The 18063-nt window shown below is 56.6% G+C and overlaps 1 protein-coding gene across 1 annotated transcript in view; it reads left to right on the forward strand.

Moving 5' to 3' along the window:
* LOC144236157 (regulator of G-protein signaling 3-like) overlaps positions 1-17023 on the forward strand; it is a gene marked incomplete at its 5' end in the record, with an annotated part of 80961 nt that extends 63938 nt beyond the window's left edge. Inside the window, 6 exons of the mRNA XM_077769768.1 lie at positions 2457-3392; positions 10883-10947; positions 14064-14165; positions 14442-14503; positions 15125-15291; positions 16081-17023. Coding sequence (XP_077625894.1) covers positions 2457-3392; positions 10883-10947; positions 14064-14165; positions 14442-14503; positions 15125-15291; positions 16081-16266 — 1518 coding nt within the window. The remainder of the gene's footprint in view (positions 1-2456; positions 3393-10882; positions 10948-14063; positions 14166-14441; positions 14504-15124; positions 15292-16080) is intronic.
* Positions 17024-18063: the final 1040 nt, after the last annotated feature.

Raw genomic sequence — 18063 nt, forward strand, 5'->3', positions numbered from 1 at the left:
TACTCCGTGCCAGGTCCTGAGGGGTACCGGTTCCTGCTTCCTTCTGTCAGTCCTTCCTGGTCCGGGGTCTGGGGGGAGGTCTGGGAAGGGGGAGGGGGATTGAATGTGGGCGAATTCGGGAGCTGGCTGTTTGTTTTCCTGGAGGAGAATGCTTCCCTGCGGGTGGGGTGAGTGGGGTGAGGGGCCGAGGACTGGGCTGCTCTGGAAAGAGATCAGAACCAGAGCTGGGAAGAAGGAACCAGAGGCCCTGTTCTAACCCCCGCCGAGCCTGATTGGCGCGGGTGCTTTGGGGCACGTCTCTAGGTCAGTCTTGCTGTCAGTCAGCAGGGGGGCTGACTCTCTCCCTGGGAACAGTCTGAGGAGGCTAAAGTGCAGACCTTAGTTTCCAGATGAGATTTCTGGACCAAGAGGCCTGTCATCACAATCACCAACTTTGATTCTGGGTATTTGACCAAGTTTGTTTCCAGGGGCCCATGGGAAAGACGTGCTGCTATTTGAGGTTGATGACTTGGGCATTTCCCTTTAGATCCCCTGTTTAGTCACCACTAATACCACCACCAGCATCCTGGTTCAGAGTTTTATACTTTGGGGCGCCTAGCTGGCTCAGTGGGTAGAACATGCAGCTCTTGATCTTGGGATCTTGGGTTCAAGCCCCACACTGGGCATGGACCCTACTTTAAAAAAAAAGAGCTTTATATTCTCTATGGTATATTTTCCTGATGTGTCATTTGGGCACATCATTTGGTTGGTTATCTCATTTAATGGGTGGAGACCTTGAAACCCAGAGGATTTAGTCTCTGGGCCTCAGCCTCCTGCTCTGTGCGCTGCAGATTTGGGATCACTGATGTTTCAGGGCTGAGGGGTCCCCGGGTGGAGGGTAAGATCCCACCTGTGGGTATGATTTACAAGACAGAGAATCCGTGGGTGGGTGGACACGTCTCTTTGGCTGTGCCTGAGAACCAAACCCTGACCAGATCATCCTAGAGTCCTCTGAGGCCCTCCCCACTGCCTTGCGCAGCTTCTTCTCCACTGGGGTGGAGTGCCTTTCACTGTCATGCTCCCAGGCCGTGGCTCTTACCCGCACTGTGCTTTCACATCCCTGGTGCTCCCAGGGGTCTGCGGGACCCCTGATCCCCCCTACCACGGGGGCCACTGACTCCCAGAAACGAGCTTGTCTGGGGCTTCGCTGTCACAGACTCCCCAGGGCTTAAAAGACTTCTCCGCTTTGGGCATAACCTTTCAGCCCCAGGCAGCTCATGCAATAGTGGGAAAATCACTGCTCTTTGCCTCAGCATTGTCATCCGTCAAACGGACATTAACAGTCTCCACAATAAGAGCCCTTCACCTATGTTTTGGGAGTACTCTCAGATTCTCAGCCAGCGTTCATGCGTGTGTGTGTGTGTGTGTGTGTGTGTGTACACATTCATGTACGTGTGCACACACACACTCCCATACAGCTGTACACTTCCCGGTGATGCGTGGCCACTTTCTCCTTCATTCATTCTCGGTGGCTGTGGCCTCTTGATGGGTGAAACCTGGATTCCAGATAGTTCTCATTCCAACATTCCAAATCCCTGAGTGTGCCGAGGGGCCCAGCCTGGCCTTGGGTCCTGCCTCCCCTGTGTGGCCGCAGCGCTCCTGGCCTTCCCTGTGCCCCAGTGTCCCTGAGATCACCGCCTTTCAGGCTTCAGCAAGGGCCCTGTGTTTCCTGTGGCAAATGAAATCTGTAGGAATCCAGCAGAACACCAAAGGGTTCTGAGGGCTGTGTGTCAGGCAGGAAATGCTTTCTTTGCTGTGCAGAACTCCTCAGGTTCCTCCAAACACAGTTTACAAAATCACGGGGCGGAGGATCCCTCAGTGAGGTCCTGGGTGCCTGGGACATCTGTTTAGTCCAAATAGGGCAATACCGTGAAGTTCTGGTTTCCTTCCAGTTTGCTAGTTTCAAAGAGATGCTTTCAGAACGAGTTCTTGCTTGAATAGGGTATTTTAGGGCTTTGGTGCAGGTAGAAGATGCCCTTTGGCCAGGTCTAAGCCTATCCCTTTGTGGTTGCTCTGACTTGGGGCCTGGGTTGGTTCCGGTCCACGAAACAGACACTCCATGACACTTCCTTTAGCGGGCCGCTGGGAAGGTCACACGAGAGGAGTGTTTAATCTGGTATGGCCCTGGCACATGACAGGAGCCAGAATATCGTGGCCCACCTCTCCTCCTCCTCCCGCTAGATGACTGACCGCACTTTTGATAAAGCAGACAGAAGACTGAAGCAGAGAAGGGTGGGAACCCATGTACGGCTAAGCGGAAGGGGCTTTCAGGTTTCCATCAGGCACTGATGGCTCTGGGGTGTCGGGTGTGAGGTTCAGGCCACTGCCTGATTGATTTCAGCGCCTGTGATGCTGGCTCATGTGGTACCTCGTAGCCTCTCATTCTGAGCTTTTCTCGTTTGCTTCTTGTTTCCCAGATGTTTGAGCCAGAGGCGGATGAGAAAAGAGAGATGCCCTTGGAGGAAGGGAAGGGGCTGGGTGCTGAGGACCCTCCGCCCAACAAGGACTCCTCTCCTGGCCAGGAGCCCCCCTCGGGACAAGACTTTCCACCCAACAAGGAGTCCTCTTCTGGCCGGGACCCTTCTCCTGGTCAAGAATCACTGTCCGGCAAAGACTCGCCTTCCTGCAAGGAACCTCCTCCAGGCCAGGAGCCCTGGCCAAGCAAGGACTCCCCACCATGCCCGGAACCCCCTGCCCTTCCTCCCTGCCAGGACCTTCCTGCTATGCAGGAGCCCCCTCCAAGCCAAGACCCACTCAGCCACGACCCCCCTGTCATCCAGGACACCCCTGCTCAGGAGCTGGCACCCTGCCAGGACCAGGGCCCCCCGGCAGCCGAGGAGGCCACAAGCTCTGGGGACCCACCCGCAGCCACCGGAGATCTGCCCGTGGCCTCCAGGCCAGCCTTCGTGATCCCCGAGGTCCGGCTGGATAGTGCCTACAGCCAGAAGGCCGGGGCGGAAGGGGGCAGCCTGGGCGATGAGGAGGATGCCGACGAGGCCGATGAGGGGGACGAGGGGGACGAGGAGGAGGAGGAGGAGGACACGAGCGATGACAACTATGGAGAGCGTCACGAGGCCAAGCGCAGCAGCATGATCGAGGCGGGCCAGGCCGCGGAGGGCGGCCTCTCCCTGCGGGTGCAGAACTCCCTGCGACGGCGGACGCACAGCGAGGGCAGCCTGCTGCAGGAAGCCCGCGGGCCCTGCTTCGCCTCCGACACCACCCTGCACTGCTCGGACGGGGAGGGCACCGCGTCCGCCTGGGCCATGCCCTCGCCCCGCACCCTCAAGAAGGAACTGGGCCGCAATGGGGGCTCCATGCACCACCTTTCCCTCTTTTTCACAGGACACAGGAAGGTGAGGAGGCCATGGGTGGGTGGGCGTGGGTAATACATGAGGCCGCAGGGAGAGGGAGGCGGATCCCGGAGCGTTGGCCGTCCCACCCCTGCGCCTCTCTAAGCCTTCCAGTGAGCCTTCTACCCATTTGACAGAGAATAAAGTTGAGGCGTGGAGGGACCAAGAAGGCAGCACCTAGACTTAAGCCCATGGCTCTGAGACTCCAGATTCTGTTTTTACAGCTCCTTTGGACTGGGGGTCCCCCGAAAGTAGAACAGCTGTGGCCTCGCCCAGGACACTGTGCATGTAGATCCAAAAGGTCTGAGCCATTAGCTAGAGACCTGTCTCCTGTTGTAGAACAATTTAGACCAGGTCCAGGCCTCGCCGGACTGGACATCCATCAGCCAACAACGACAGCACATGTCCACCCTGCGCCGGCATCATTCTGAGCAGTTTTATGTGACCTCGCTAACGCTCGCAACAGCCCGCGAGGTAGATGCCATTGTTGTTCCCCGCAGATGGGGAAACCGAGGCACCGAGAGGTTCTCCCCCTGGGCACCAGGCCACACAGTTTATAACTGTCTGAACCAGAATTAGAGTCTGGCTCCAGGGCTGGAGCTCTTAACCACCATGCTATTTGCCTCTTGCAAATATTTATAAATAGATGAAGAAGTGTTTATTGATTTCCTGCTGCGGGCCGGGCCCTATGCTCCGTGCCACTGCGGGGCCACGGGAACCTGTGGGGGCTGATCTCAGCTTGAGGAACGAGTTCTCCGTGAGGGTCGGGAAGGTGGCCTACCAGTGACAATTTGCTCCGTGACCTTGAAACCCACTAGCCAGCTTGAGCCCGGGCTCTGTCTCTTACTTACTGTGTGGCCTTGGGTGAGTCATTCGGCTCCTCTGAGCCTTAGTGTCCTCCTGTGACAAGCAAAGATTAATGGCACTCATGTCCCAGGATGGTTGAGGATGAACGGGAAGAGCCCGGAGCCTGATGACATCAGTGCAGGAGCTGCTACTTGCTGTCGAGGTGCTGGTGGCCAGTGCAGGGCTAGGCGTTGTTACGACAATGTTGCGAGCTCGGTGGGTGGGGGTGGGTTGGGGTGGGTGGGCCAGGGCCCACGGAGGGCAGCTGACCCCCAGAGACCTGGGAGTTCAAGGAGGAAAGGCCTCAGGGCCTAGGGCCATCATGGAAAGCTTGTGGAGAAAGATGCCCCCTGGCTTGGCCTTGATGGCTGAACAGGTTCAGAATAAAGAGAGGCTGAGACGGGCATTCTCTGAAAGTGGATGTGACCTGGATAAACTGCCTGTAGAAGCCAGTTTGGCCAGAGCAGAGGATTCCTAAAGTGCAGGGATGACAGATACAAGGCCCTTGGCCTGCCGTTCTGCCTCCACACCCATGGCAGACATGACTAATGGATTCCGGCACATTTCCCCACCGAGCTGGGACATGGCCCCGGAGGCCTTGACCTCAGCCACTAGCAATAAGGCCCACTTGGCACTTCAGGAGGACACCTTCTTTTGCAAGGTGTGTTGGGCTAAACTTTGGGCCCAGGAATTGGAACTAAATCCCAAAGGGACTAGGCTGGATCTGTTTCCTCATCCGCAAACACATGTGGTTCTCACTTTGATGTGCTCCTCAATCACCAGCAAGAGGTTAATAATACATAGATTTCCAAGTCTCCAACCCCAGACTTACTTCTGGAATCAGGATTTCCAGCAGGTGGTGCCCAGACCCTGCATTTTAAACACACTCTCCCCCAGGGACTGTGATGTTCCACAGAGTTTGAGGATCACCATCTTAGGCCGATTCTCGAGGCAGCTCCTGTAAAAGAGGGTCCAGAACTGTGCTGTACCCAGAACTGTGCTCTACCCAGGTGCGGCCTCGGGCCTGCTCAGACCACGCCTGGCTGCTCCCATCTGGAGGGTGCCGAGGTCCCAGGCCTCACCACCCGCTGGGGCCTCCCGACCCTGGTTCCTCACCCCCTCTCCAAGACTCTTCCAAGCTCTGTTCTGTATGTAAATACAAATATTTATATACAGACAAAGTCATACACATTCATGCATACACTTCTTGTTCCCCAAAGCAGCTGATCTCAGTTTCTATTTTGGGGCGGATAACTTCTGTGTTGGGGTGCCCAGTGGTCCAGCCCAGCTCTGTCTGGTTTCAGCGTCCTCCTTCGGGAGCCCAAGGTTTTCACTGGCATCGCCTCTTCCCACCCTCTTTTGGCCTCTTGCTTCCTTCCCTGGGCTTGAGTGACTGTGCCGGCAGGGGCCTCAGGCTGCCCTGTGGTGGCTGTCCTTCTGTGGTTCCCACCTACCCGGCTTCGAGTCCATCCCCCGTATATCTTGCTTACTCCAGCCAGCCGGCCTCAGTAAGAACGCTGCCCTTGAGGTCCAAGCTGGATGAGCCCCTGGTCTCGCTCCATCTCTCACTGGCAGTGGGCCTTGGGCAAACAAATCCCTGCCCTTCTCTGAGCCTCAGTTTCTTCATCAGCGAAATGGGTATGGTAATACTACCTCCGGTGTAGGGTTGCTGGGGAGATTAAATAGCCTGACTTGGGTAAAGTGCCTGGTACTTAGTGCTCGGTAGGTGTCCCATAAATGGGAATCATATTGCTGATGACGAGGCCGAGAGTGCAGTGGTGACAGTTATGCCAACATTCACAAAGCACCTCCAGCTCCCTGTTCTGGCCTTCACTACATTGCTGTAAGGGGGGGACCCCTTGTACTTGTCCTCCAGCGGGGAGCCTGAGGCCAAGGGAGAGGTGTTTTGTCCCAGGCCACGCAGCGCATAATGCTGGAGCTGGCGGTACGCAGACCCTGCACACCTTACCTAGCAAGGGACGGGCGGTGGGGACTGGCAGCGGCGGGGAGGCAGTGGGCTCCCCCATGACTTCCTGGCTGGGGCCTGGCTTTCTTGGATGGTCAGCTGATCCCTACAGGCCACTGTTCCCAGGCTGCTCCAGGCAGGAGGTAAAGAGGCCAGGGATATCTTCAGGCTGTGGAGTTCATCAGACCTGGGTTCAAACCTCAGCTCTGCCTCCTCTTCCTGGTCCTGAGACCTTGGCCAAGTGAGATCTTTCTTTGAGCTTTCATTTTCTCTCCTAAAGTGGGAGTGCTAAATGTTCATGGAGTTGTCCAGAGATTTAAGGAGTCGCTGTACGTAGAAAGCTCTGTGTCCATGGCAGTGATCCTGTCATGATGGACACGCAGGCAGGCAGCGCTGGCGTGGCCCTCGGCTGGTCATCGTGCTGCTGTGTGGCTACACCGAGGCTTAGCGCATGTAGCCTGTCACAGGGGAGACAGTCCCTGTGTTACCCGTACCTGTCACCCCTGTGCACGGAATGATTTCTGCTGTGAGTAGCAGTATCTGAACCACACCGATGTGAGAGATGGTCCATTCAAAGTGGCCATTTTACAAATGAGGTCCATAGAGAGAACTCCCCACCAAAGTCATCCTCTGGGCACGGCTCGCGGTGCTGAGTTGAGTTGCCTCACAGCGCCCTCTGCTGCCACACTCTGGTATTGCGGCCGCTCCCTGACGACCCCGCAGGCCGACCCACAGGCCTGCATGGGCCCTTTCCCTGGGAGCCAGGGACGCCCTGGTGTCTGTGTGTCCTCACCCACGTTGCTGCCATTGGATTCTGCCTTGGCCTGGCCTGGCTTGGCCCGGGGTCATGGCTCATTCTTTGACAGTTGGGAGACAGCGGCTGCAGGCCTTCCCTGGCCATGCTTCCTTCCCCGCCTCCTCCTACAGGGATTGGCTTGGGCCCAGGCTGTCCGCGGAGGGTGCTAGCCCTGTCCCGCCAAGCTTCTCGCCAAGGCCGGAGGTCGGACAAAAGGACCCCTAACATGCCTTCCAGCTCCAAGATGTGATTACACCTGCTAGTCTCCTATTTAAAAGACGTTTAAAGAAGAGTTATTTCCAACATCTAAACAGATACACGTAGCATTTAGATCTAGTGTTTCCACAAGATTCTATGGGTCTGCCAGGTAGTGCCAGGTCAAAGAGAGCAGCCAGGCCTGGCCAGGTGGCCCCAGAAGTTGGGTCAGGACCAGTAAGAGAAACTGATGAGGCCCTGCTTATGAGAGCCCTCAATCACGGGTGGGCTCTGGAGCCAGACCTGAGATTCTGCTACTGGCCAGCTCGCGGAGCCCAGGCAAGCTGCTGAGCTGTCCTTGGCCTCAGTTTCCTCAGCTGTAACCTGGGGCAAATGACAGCAAACAGCTCTTAGAATTGTTGCAAAGAATAATGAGATAAAGGAGGTTAAAGCACTTTAGCGCAGTGCCTGGTGCATAGCAAGTGCTCGGTAAGCAACAGCATGACCACAATAGCTGATAGTCACCAAGTTCTCACACCTTCCCAGCACCATGCTCAGCGCTTCGTATGTGTTAACTTAATGGATTCACACAATACCCCTAGGAGGTGGGTCCAGCTATCATCCCCATTTTATAGATAAAGAAACCAAGGCAGAGAGAGGGGTTGTAACTTGGTTAAGGTCAATTAGCTAATAAGTCACTGAGGTCAGATTCAAATCCAGGCAGTTTAGAATAATTGGCACTCTTAACCACAGCTGTTATTATAGTTATAATCACAAAAAGAATTATCATTCTTATTCCAAGAGGCAGGGGGCTGCCAGTTCCCAGAGGGGCCGGATGGGGGCTGGGCAGGCCCCAGGGATTCCTGCTTAGAGTAAAGGTATGGCTGGTGGTTCCGGGCTCGTCTCCACTCCTCCTTCAGCCTGGAGAGCCCTGTGGAGAGGTAAGGCGGTGCAGAGATGGGAAGGAGAGGCCCCTGTGTGCTGGGCACTGGGCAGGCCTTGCTGCAGCTCCTGAAGGGGGAGCCTTGGGGCCCCCTGTGGGACTAGAAATCAGAACCCTGACTTTGTGGCTCAGTTCCTTCTCTGCCTGGCCTGCAGCTCCCCATCGGTGCCTGGGTTTCCCTAGCTGCTCTGGGGGCCAACTCCCAGGGCCTGAGCTATCAGGCAGATCGGTGTGGGCGGGTCCCTGCCGAAGATGTCCCCCTCCCAGCAGTGGAAGGAAGAGCCCATTTCCCAGCAGCACAGAGGCTGGGGGTGCGGCGGGGCGGGAGTGGTCCCCAGGCCCATTGTGTGGGCTCCATAAAGTACGGAAGCTGAGGTTAGAATGGCAGGAAGCCCAGCGCCCGTGGCCCTTTCCCACGGGTGGGGGCTGAGGGCACTGCCTAGCCCGGCCGGCGTGACTGCAGCCTGTGTGCGCAACGGGGCGACAGAAGTAAGACTCACTGCTGAGCAGGGAACGCTGGCAGCTCTGCTTACAGAGGCCACCAGGATGGGGCCACAGGCGCCTAGACTTCGTCCTGGCGAATCCTCTAACAGCCAGGGGCGTGGCTGTCACCACACCTATGCTGTAGCTAAAGAAGCCAAAGCTGAGAGGCTAAGAAACTCCTCCACAGTCAGTGGAAAATAGGATCAATACTTACTTCCTGTAAACCCAAGCTCTGGGATCGCACATCATAGGTGGGCGTGTGCCTGTGTGTGCACGTACACACACGTGTTTACAACCCTGGCTGGGCAGCCTTCTCAGGAAGGAGGTGGCATTTCCCCTGAGTCTTTTACTGAAAACATTCAAAATGCATCCTCTCCTTATATTTGAGTAGCAGCATCCTCTGGTGAGACACACCGGCCTTAAATGCACACAGGCCCAGATTCCAGCTGTCATTTAAACTCTGACAGTCTTTGGCCAAGTGACTGAACTTCTCTGAGCCTCCGTTTATAGACTTACTTTGAAGATGAGCGAGGTAGTATCTGGATAACGTGCGTCCCGGGGTCTGGTCTACAGTCTGAGTCCCATCAATGAAGCTATAATCCTATCCATCTGTCTATCCATCCATGGGTGGGTGCTCGGCTGAGGCTCGTAGCACCCCCTGCTGGCCATATCTGGAATAAGGCCACTTTTCTTTCTTGAATTAAGAACACTTTAAGAATTAGCCCACTGACTTTACAAATGAGGGAACTGAGGCCCAGGGTGGGAGGAGGAGTCAGAGCTGAGGTCCACACCTGGTGGCATGCTGTCTTGTCTTGGCACATAGTGTCCATGCCCAGCCCACTCTGAGCTGTGGTGCCTCTCCCACCCCAGAACATTTCCTGGGCTCCCGCACTAGGGCGGCACTGTAGGCACGCTGGGTTTCCCCCGGCGGAAGGTGGGCAAGCGCCAGCAGGGCAAGGCGAACAGAAGACAGCCCTGGTAGAGATGGTGGGAATCTGGAAGGGGTCTGGAGAAGAGGAGTGATCGCCTGGGAGGAGATGAGAATTGGTGGGGCGGGAGGGAGAGGAGAGAGGGCATTCCAGGAAGGGGACACAGCACAGGCAAAAGGGGAGGGATGGGGCAGGGGGTGCCAAGTGCGGAAGCCAGTGGAGCAATGGGGCACAGAGCTGCAAGCCGGGACCCAGGCAGCGAGAGCCTCAAGACTCATTGTTCTCGGTCTGCTTTCCTTTTCTCGATTCATTCGTGCACCTGGCAAACATTTGTTGTGCTCCTAATGTGTGCCAGGCCCCGTGAAGGTGAGCCAGGTGGAAAGAGGGCTTGCTTTTGAGAACTCACAGTCAAGCAGAGGGGACAGATTTAGAGAGAGCGATTTCAAATGTGGGGGGGTGACTCTAAAGAGGTGAAGGGGGCACACCCTTGGTCTAGGGGTGCTCCCCAGGTGAGGAGGCAAGGCATTCAAGTGGCTTCCCCAAGGTCTAGGTCTTTCCTGAAGCTGGTCTTGGGAGTAAAGGGGGATGGGAGAGTCACAAAACCATCTCCCATGGAAAGTATAGCACATAAAAAGGCCTGAGGTGACAGGGCAGGTCAGGTGAACACATTCCATTTGGCTGGAGGGCAGGGTCAGCGAGGGTCAGGCTGGAGAGATAACTGAAGGAGTTGTAACTGAGGTTAAAATGCAGCTTTCTGCCCAGACCCTGTGTATCGTGTTACGGAGTGTGGATGTTACCTGGGGCACTGGGGAGCCATGGAAAACTTTCAGGCAAAAGAGTTCCCTCAGGCTTGTGCAACAATCCACTTTACACACTGCCGACCAATCCCAGGTCTCTGTCAGACTTCAGAATCCCGAGTTAGTCGTTATGATCTCGATTTTGAAATTAAGAAGCAGAGGCTCACGGAGAGACAGCAAGTGGCTGTGTCACACCGCGGAGCTGCTGCATCAGCCCTGCTCCCCACTCTGCCCTACTGCATGCCGCGATTAAGTGCCGCGTCTCTGGCTCTGCTGTTTGCGCTGTGTCTCTGGCTTCTCCCCTGCAGCCCTGGTTCCTGCTGCACCCGGGGGCGGGGGGACACCTTTGGGNCTTCACCACTTCACAGACAGCCTGATCCCAGGAAGGGGTCTCCCTGCCCCTCACCCGAGGGGGAGGAGCTTTGCAGGAGAGGGTGGGATGGTTGACCGGGTCTCAGCTTGGATCCCTGAGCCTGTCTTTGCGCAGGCAGCTGCCTTCGGATGCCCTAACTGTAACGAGTCCCTCTTTCTTCCACAGATGAGTGGGACTGACGCAGCTGGGGATGATGATGAAGGCTCGCGAAAGAGAAAGAGCAAAAACCTGTACGTTGCAAAGATCCGCGGTCCTCAACCTTGCAGTCGGGGAGGCTCCCCAACCCCCTTTTCCTCCTCTGTCCTCGAACTTGCCTCTCCTCCACGGGTCCAGGTGGGGAGAAGGGGCTGTGTCCAGTCCTTCTCTAGACAGACACCAGACAACAGGAACCTAGGACTTAGCATGGCCCCCGGGGAGGGTCAGCAGGGTCCTGAGCGTCCGGCACTGCCCTCAGCATTCATGCAGAGCGATGCCTAGTGCTGATTCAGTACCTGGAAGCCCCAGGGAACCGAGCAGAGGCAGCCAGCCAGGTTGTCCTGGCCCCGGCCCAGCCTCTGAGCCAAGCAGTGGCTGAGTGCCCTTGACAAGTTCTTTGCTGCCTCTGAGAAAGGACTGAACCAACAGTTGACTGGGATTCCCCCGTTTTTCCTCCTAAGCTCGTGAATGCTGGCTGTCCTGGACATTGCCAGGAGGTGGCGCTGCTGATCCAGGTGGCATAGCTGCCTTTATATGCCTGGAGTTCACACAGCTGAGGACTCTTAGAATCTGAGATAACAACAAAAATAACTAATATTTATTGTGCCAGGCACTGTTCTATGTGCATTCCATATATTATCTAATTTAATCTTTACCCTTGTTAAACAAATTTTTTTTAATGTTTTATTTTATCTTTGAGAGAGAGATTGAGAGAGACAGTGTGAGCAGAGGAGGGGTAGAGGGAGAGGGAAACACAGAATGTGAAGCAGGCTCCAGGCTTTGAGCTGTCAGCACAGAACCTGGATGCGGGGCTTGAACTCATGAACCACAAGATCATGACCTGAGCTGAAGTCTGAGCCACCCAGCCGCCCCTCTTTACCATTGTTTTTATTTTATGTTTCCTTTTCTCTTACTCACCCTATCTTACAAATGAGTAAATTGAAGCAGAAAGACGCCAAGTTACTTGTCCAAGGTCACGCAGCAAGTAAGCGGTAGACTGGGGATCTGAAGACTGGCGTGCTGGCGCTAACAATAGAAATAGAATATATAGGTATTTTTTCTTCAGAGCCTGTTCTATTGAAGCTCAGTGCAAAGCACTCTGAAGGAGGTTCCCAGCAGCCCTGCTAGGTAGCCTTTGAGCCCCTAGAGATGAGAGCCCATATACCCCAGAGCCCACCCCTTCCATCTCTTCATGGCTCTGATTGGAGGAAAGTGTTCTTTTAGCTTCTTCTTGAGGGTCCCTGTTCTGCCTTCTGGACCCATGTGGGGACACACGGCGCCTCTCTGAGCCCTGGCATCCTGTCAGAGAGAGCACTATGCCCCAGGAAGGCACGTGCTTGCCCCCAGCCCCCCCACTCCCACCCCGGGCTTGCTGAGGGTCCCAGTCCTCACCCAGAGGGCTGCCATCCTTGGCCTTAGCTCACTGGGGCAGACCTGTGAGTGCAGGGTCCCGGTCCCTGGCTAGCCGCCCCAGACCCTCAGGGCACTGTGGCCTCCCTCTGGTCTGAGCATTTTTGCCCTTGGCAATGTGCTAAAACTCTACGTGCATTTTCTCCTCACTTCTGGTTACCACCCTAGCAGCTGGTAGGTACTATGGTCATCCCTTTTTGATGGATGAGGAAATTCGACCTTCTGAGAGGTCTGGTAACTTGACAAAGAGCACACAATTGGTAACCTCTGGAGCCAGGATTTGAACCTGAGGCTGTGTGGCTCCAGATCTCATACTTAATCTCCACAGGGTACCACTTTCCTTAACAATTTACACAGGGAGCCCCATAGGCCTTAATGCCACTTTAAGCTCAAATAACTTCAGAAGTGTGAATACTACAAACTTACAAACACCCGTCTGAAAGTTGAATTTTTAAAAATGTTTACTTATTTTTGAGAGAGAGAGAGAGAAGAAGGAAGGGGAAGAGAGAGACGGAGACACAGAATGTGAAGCAGGCTCCAGGCTCTGAGCTGTCAGCCCGGAGCCTGATGCCGGGCTTGAACCCACGAATCATGAGATCATGATCTGAGTCACTTAACTGACTGAGTCACCCAGGCCCAGCCACCTTAACCACTGAGCCACCCAACCCCAAAAGTTGTATTATTTAAATTCCTTTTACACTTAGGTAGCACTGTGATTTTGCCAACACGTTCTTAATTTCAACTTTTGGTTTCAAGTCAGCATTTTTTATATTTAGAAGGACAGAGACCAAAAATGAAAATTAAGCAAATGCATCATTCAAAAAAATCACAAAATTGGATGTGCCTTAAAAAATTACGTAATTAAAATTCCAAATGACATTTTTGAAAGTTTATAGGCTTTGTTCTTCTGAAGTTATTTGCGCTTCAGATTACTAAGACTTTTGGGGCGTCATGCATATTCATGGCTGCTTGTATCCAAAGCCAACGGAGGCTGAGGCCAGCTGCCAGGAGGTGCCCTATGTGTGTGTGGGGGGGGTGGGGGTACAAACAGGAGCCTGGGACATTTAACCCCTTTCTTGCCAGCAGCTTTGCCCAGCTGCCTCCTGGGGGCGTGGCAAGACTAAAACTGATTCCTGGCTAAAAATAGCCAGTCCCGCCACCCCGGTGGGCAGAGCCACCCCTCCCTCCTTCCCAGCAATTTGCTGACTTGTTTTCTCCTCCTTCCCCCGGCGCTGCCATGGCAACCGGGAGGCCGATCACCAATAACTGGGTCTGGCTCGCAGCCGGGCGGGCCCCAGAGGCCGCCCCTTGCAGACACATGCCCCTTTCACGGACGCCCTCTCGGGGTTGGCCAGGAGGGATATTTTTTTTTCCACTCCCGTCCTCGGCCCTCCCATTTCCTGGCTCCTCCAGTCTGAGTCCCAGCCCGGCCCGCGCCGGGAGCGCGCAGTGCTCCAGCCGAGATTGCCCCAGTGCTGCGGCCGCGATCCCCGCGAACGCTCGGCTGCCTGGCGGCGCAGAGCCTGGGGGGCGCTCCCTGCGGACCACCCCGGGCCCCAGGGTGGGGTCCCCTGCGGAGATGCTCCGCGGCCTGTACCTCACGCGCAACGGGAACCTGCAGAGGCGGCACACGATGAAGGAGTAGGTGCCTCGCACCCCAGCGCCCGCCCTTCCCACCCTGCGTGTGCAGGGCCCGAGTGTGGCCGGCTGACCCGACCCCCTTCTCTGCTTCTGCCCCCAGAGCCAAGGACATGAAGAACAAGCTGGGCATCTTCCGGAGAAGGAACGAGTCCCCTGGGGCCCAACCTGCGGGCAAGGCAGACAAAATGGTCAAGTCATTCAAGTAGGTCTCCCCTGCCCTTCTGTGACCCCCCACGCACTCTCTGGTCCCCAGGGAAGCAGGGCTGGTGGGGGGCTGAAATGGAAAGGGGCTGTTGGGTTGGATGGATGGCTCTCTGAAGTGATGCGGGCCCCCAGAAAGGGGGTGGGCCCCCTTCTGGGCTCCCCAGCTGGGCTCGGCCACGCCGGAGGGCAGCTGACAGAGCCCACCCAGCCCCAGCCACCCCACTCCCCCGGAAACCTCACGGTGCCTCACTGTGCCCCTTCCCTCGCCCCTCAGGCCCACCTCAGAGGAAGCCCTCAAGTGGGGTGAGTCCTTGGAGAAGCTGCTGCTTCACAAATGTAAGTGGGGGCCAGCTGGCCTGCTCCCCTCCGTGTATGCCTCCCTCCCTCTTCTCCTTCCTCCTCTCCCAGACCCAGAAACGGAGTCTGGTCCTGGAGAGGTCGCCTCTCCCTCTCCCCTGGGTCCCGGCAGGGTACTCTGCCTTTGGGAGAGGCCCTTGGGCTGGCCTTGGAGCCGGCTTCTGCCAGCGCCTCGCTGGCCACGGGAGCTGGCATGGCCTGCAGGAGGCCGCTGGGACCTGTGTGCTCGGCCCCGGATTCCCAGAATAACAATAAACATTTCCACGTACCCAGGGCTCACACTGGGCCAAAGGGGCCCCGCATCTCACGGGCAAGATCCCCTCTGGTCCTCGCAGGGCTCCCGGAGATAGGCTCGTGACCCCCATTTTACAGATGAGGGAGCTGAGGCACAGACAGGGGAGAGACCTGGCCAAGGCCCACAAAGAGGCAGAGTGGCAGGAGTGGGTCCGCGTCCCTGCGCCCCCCGCCCCTTAAGAGCGGGTTCTTGTACTGAGCTCCCAGAATCCTCATCCTCAAGGCCCCTAGACGGGAAGCTGGGCGGCCAGAGGGCAGAAGGAGCTGGTTCCGCCTCTCACAAAGGGCCTGGCCTTCTCCTCACAGATGGGTTAGCCGTGTTCCAGGCCTTCCTTCGCACCGAGTTTAGTGAGGAGAACCTGGAATTCTGGCTGGCATGTGAGGACTTCAAGAAGGTCAAGTCACAGTCCAAGATGGCAGCCAAGGCCAAGAAGATCTTTGCTGAGTACATTGCAATCCAGGCGTGCAAGGAGGTAAGGCCTCCGGCTGGGCTCTCTGGCCTCCTGTCCCCATCCCCTGTGGCCTCTCGGCCATCGTAGGGACCTGGCAGCCTCAAGGAACCCAGGAAAGGGAGAGGCCAGAGTGACTCTTAGGGACCATGTGTCCAAGGTAGAGAGGAAGCAGACTGGGGCCCTGGGAAGATCAGAAATGGCCACTGTCCAGGCACCTGTGTGGCAGGCACGTGCTAAGTGCTTGATGTATGCGCTCTTTTGTTTAACCCTGACGACAACCTGTAGTGTAGGGTTAATATTCTCTTCGTTTTAAAAATGAGGAGACAGTCTCAGAGAGCCTAGTCAGAGTCCCCAACATCTGTGGGCTGCTGACTGAGTGCCGGACACGGTGTGCAGTGTCACAGTGGACGATCCATTGATTTAATCCGTATCTGTTTACCATGGATGACCTTGCTTGGTCTTCGATACTCTTTGAGGCACATACTATTCTTTCTAACTTACAGGTAAGTCAGTTGGGACTCAGAGCACTTAGCTGATTTGCTCAGGGTCACACACCCAGGTATGGCCTGCAGGGGTTCCAGCCAGGCAGTCGGAGGTGTTTTTAGGCCCTATTAACTACCAGCCCTACGATGAGTGACCGAGCCATGACTTGAATCGCTGACCTGAGGGCCTCCACTCTGAGCCTTAGGATGTAGAGCAGAGGGGCTTGGAGGTGAAGGGCTGGGTAGGTCCCATTCCCGGCCCCGCCCCCGCCCCCAGGACCAGCCCCCCTGCAGGGAGACCTGAGTGTACTGCCTTCCGCCTCCGCAGGTAAACCTGGACTCCTACACCCGGGAGCACACCAAGGACAACCTCCAGAGCGTGACCCGGGGCTGCTTCGACCTGGCACAGAAGCGTATCTTTGGGCTCATGGAAAAGGACTCGTATCCGCGCTTCCTCCGCTCCGATCTCTACCTGGACCTCATTAACCAGAAGAAGATGAGTCCCCCGCTTTAGGGGCTGCCGGGGTCGAGCTCCGTGTTCACGTCAGGCAGGCTGGGCCCCCTTCCCACCTGCCTCTCTCCCCCTGCGACGGAGGGGGCAAGCAAGCCCCCGGAGGCTGTGTCTCCGGATGGACAGACGGACATTCGGACGCGAGGCCTGGACCAAGAGAGGCCCAGGCCACTGGAGGAGAAGGACTGGCTCCACTGGGTCCCCACTGCCCCGGTACGAGGGGACCCGAGGGCCCTGGCTGGTCAGGGCCCCGCGCTGAGCCAGATCCGGAGCCGTCGCTCTGTGCTACGGACACTCAGCATTGACCAAGTTCCTTAAAGAGCTGGCTGATGGGGCGGGGGGCCTGGCTGTGGGCTCCGGGGCTCCCCACATGGACCACCGGGGCTCGCAGCTCAGACCCTCACCTTGAGTTTTATTTATTTAAACAGTAGTCGGATGCTTGGCACGTCGTCGTGTAATAGGAAATTTTTGCCTCATCAGTGTTCCTAAGTTCCAAGTGCAATATTTTAACCGATGCCTTGTGAAAAGCCACCTCACAGAGAGGGTGGGCACCAACTTTCCAGTTTCGGGCACGAGTGGTGGACAGCTGGGCCTTCCGGACTGATGAGGCCTGGAGGGGTGGGTGCTGCCGTGTGACCTGGCCCAGGAAGCCAGCACCTGCCGAGTGAGGTGTCCTTCAGGGGCTCTGGGAAAGCACGGCACCCTCGGACCACACAGCAGCCAAGTTCTGGAGCAAATAAAAGGCCTGTGTTATTTCTCAGTCTTGACCCTGTCTGGGTGTTCCCAGGTTTGGGCTTCCCCAGGGTGGCTGGCGCTGGGAGGGTCAGTCCAGCTTCTGTGCTCTCGCCATCACCTGCGTCCTGTCCCAGAGCCACATACACGATTCACCGGTGATCGTCCCTTCCTGACAGGGCGCCTCCCAGGGCCGGACATTCAGCCATGCTTGTTCTGTTTACCATCTCATCATCTCTACAAGCCTGGGAGGCGAGGGCTGTGCCCATTTCACAGATGAGGAGAGTGAAGCCTGGGCAGGTAGGGTGACTTGTTCAAGGTCACACAGCTGGCAAGTGGCAGAGACGGGGTTCTGCCTCGGCCCAGCTGGCTGTACAGCCTATACCCTGGATTGCTTTCCTCTGCTCGCTACAGGACGGAGTCCTAGCCTGGCCACCAGCTGGCCACATCCCTTCTTTTTTCTGCCCGTCCTTGCCCTGAGATTCTAGTGGGACTTCCTGGAGGCGGTGGATGAGGCAGGACAGTGGCCGCAGGCAGGCAGGCCCATGCATGCCTTTAGGACAGAAGGAAGATCTGGGCAGGTGACAAGGACTGGGGCTCACAGAGACTCCCTCTGGGTCCCTGGAGAAGGCCTTCCGCCCTGTGCCTGATAGGAGATGTGCATTTAGGCAAGGCCTGCCCTGGACCACTTGCCTGGGGAGGTAGAAGGGAGCCCGGAACCCAGCCCAAGCTGATGCCAGTGCTGCCGCCATATACCACCTGCCAGGGTCTGGGGCACAGGGACCTGGCCGTGGCCTGCAGTGGGGACTGGCCCAGCCGGGCCGACTTTGATGAAGCTGGACAGAATTGGTGCAGGAGCGGCTGGGCGCCAACTCCCTGGATCCGTTCCCTGCCTGGGGTCCTGGGCTCACGTCTGCCCTTGGTAAATCGGAGACACAGAGGACATGGGGCTGTGTGCTCAGTCCCCTCCCTGCCTCCCCTCGCTGTTTTCCCTGGAGGCCTAACCTGGGGCCAGGCATATAGTAGGTGCTCGGCACATGTGTTACAGCCTTCTTTTCTAGAACTGAA

This window comes from Crocuta crocuta, unplaced genomic scaffold, assembly GCF_008692635.1.
Source record: "Crocuta crocuta isolate KB4526 unplaced genomic scaffold, BGI_CrCroc_1.0 scaffold95, whole genome shotgun sequence".
NCBI lineage: Eukaryota > Metazoa > Chordata > Mammalia > Carnivora > Hyaenidae > Crocuta > Crocuta crocuta.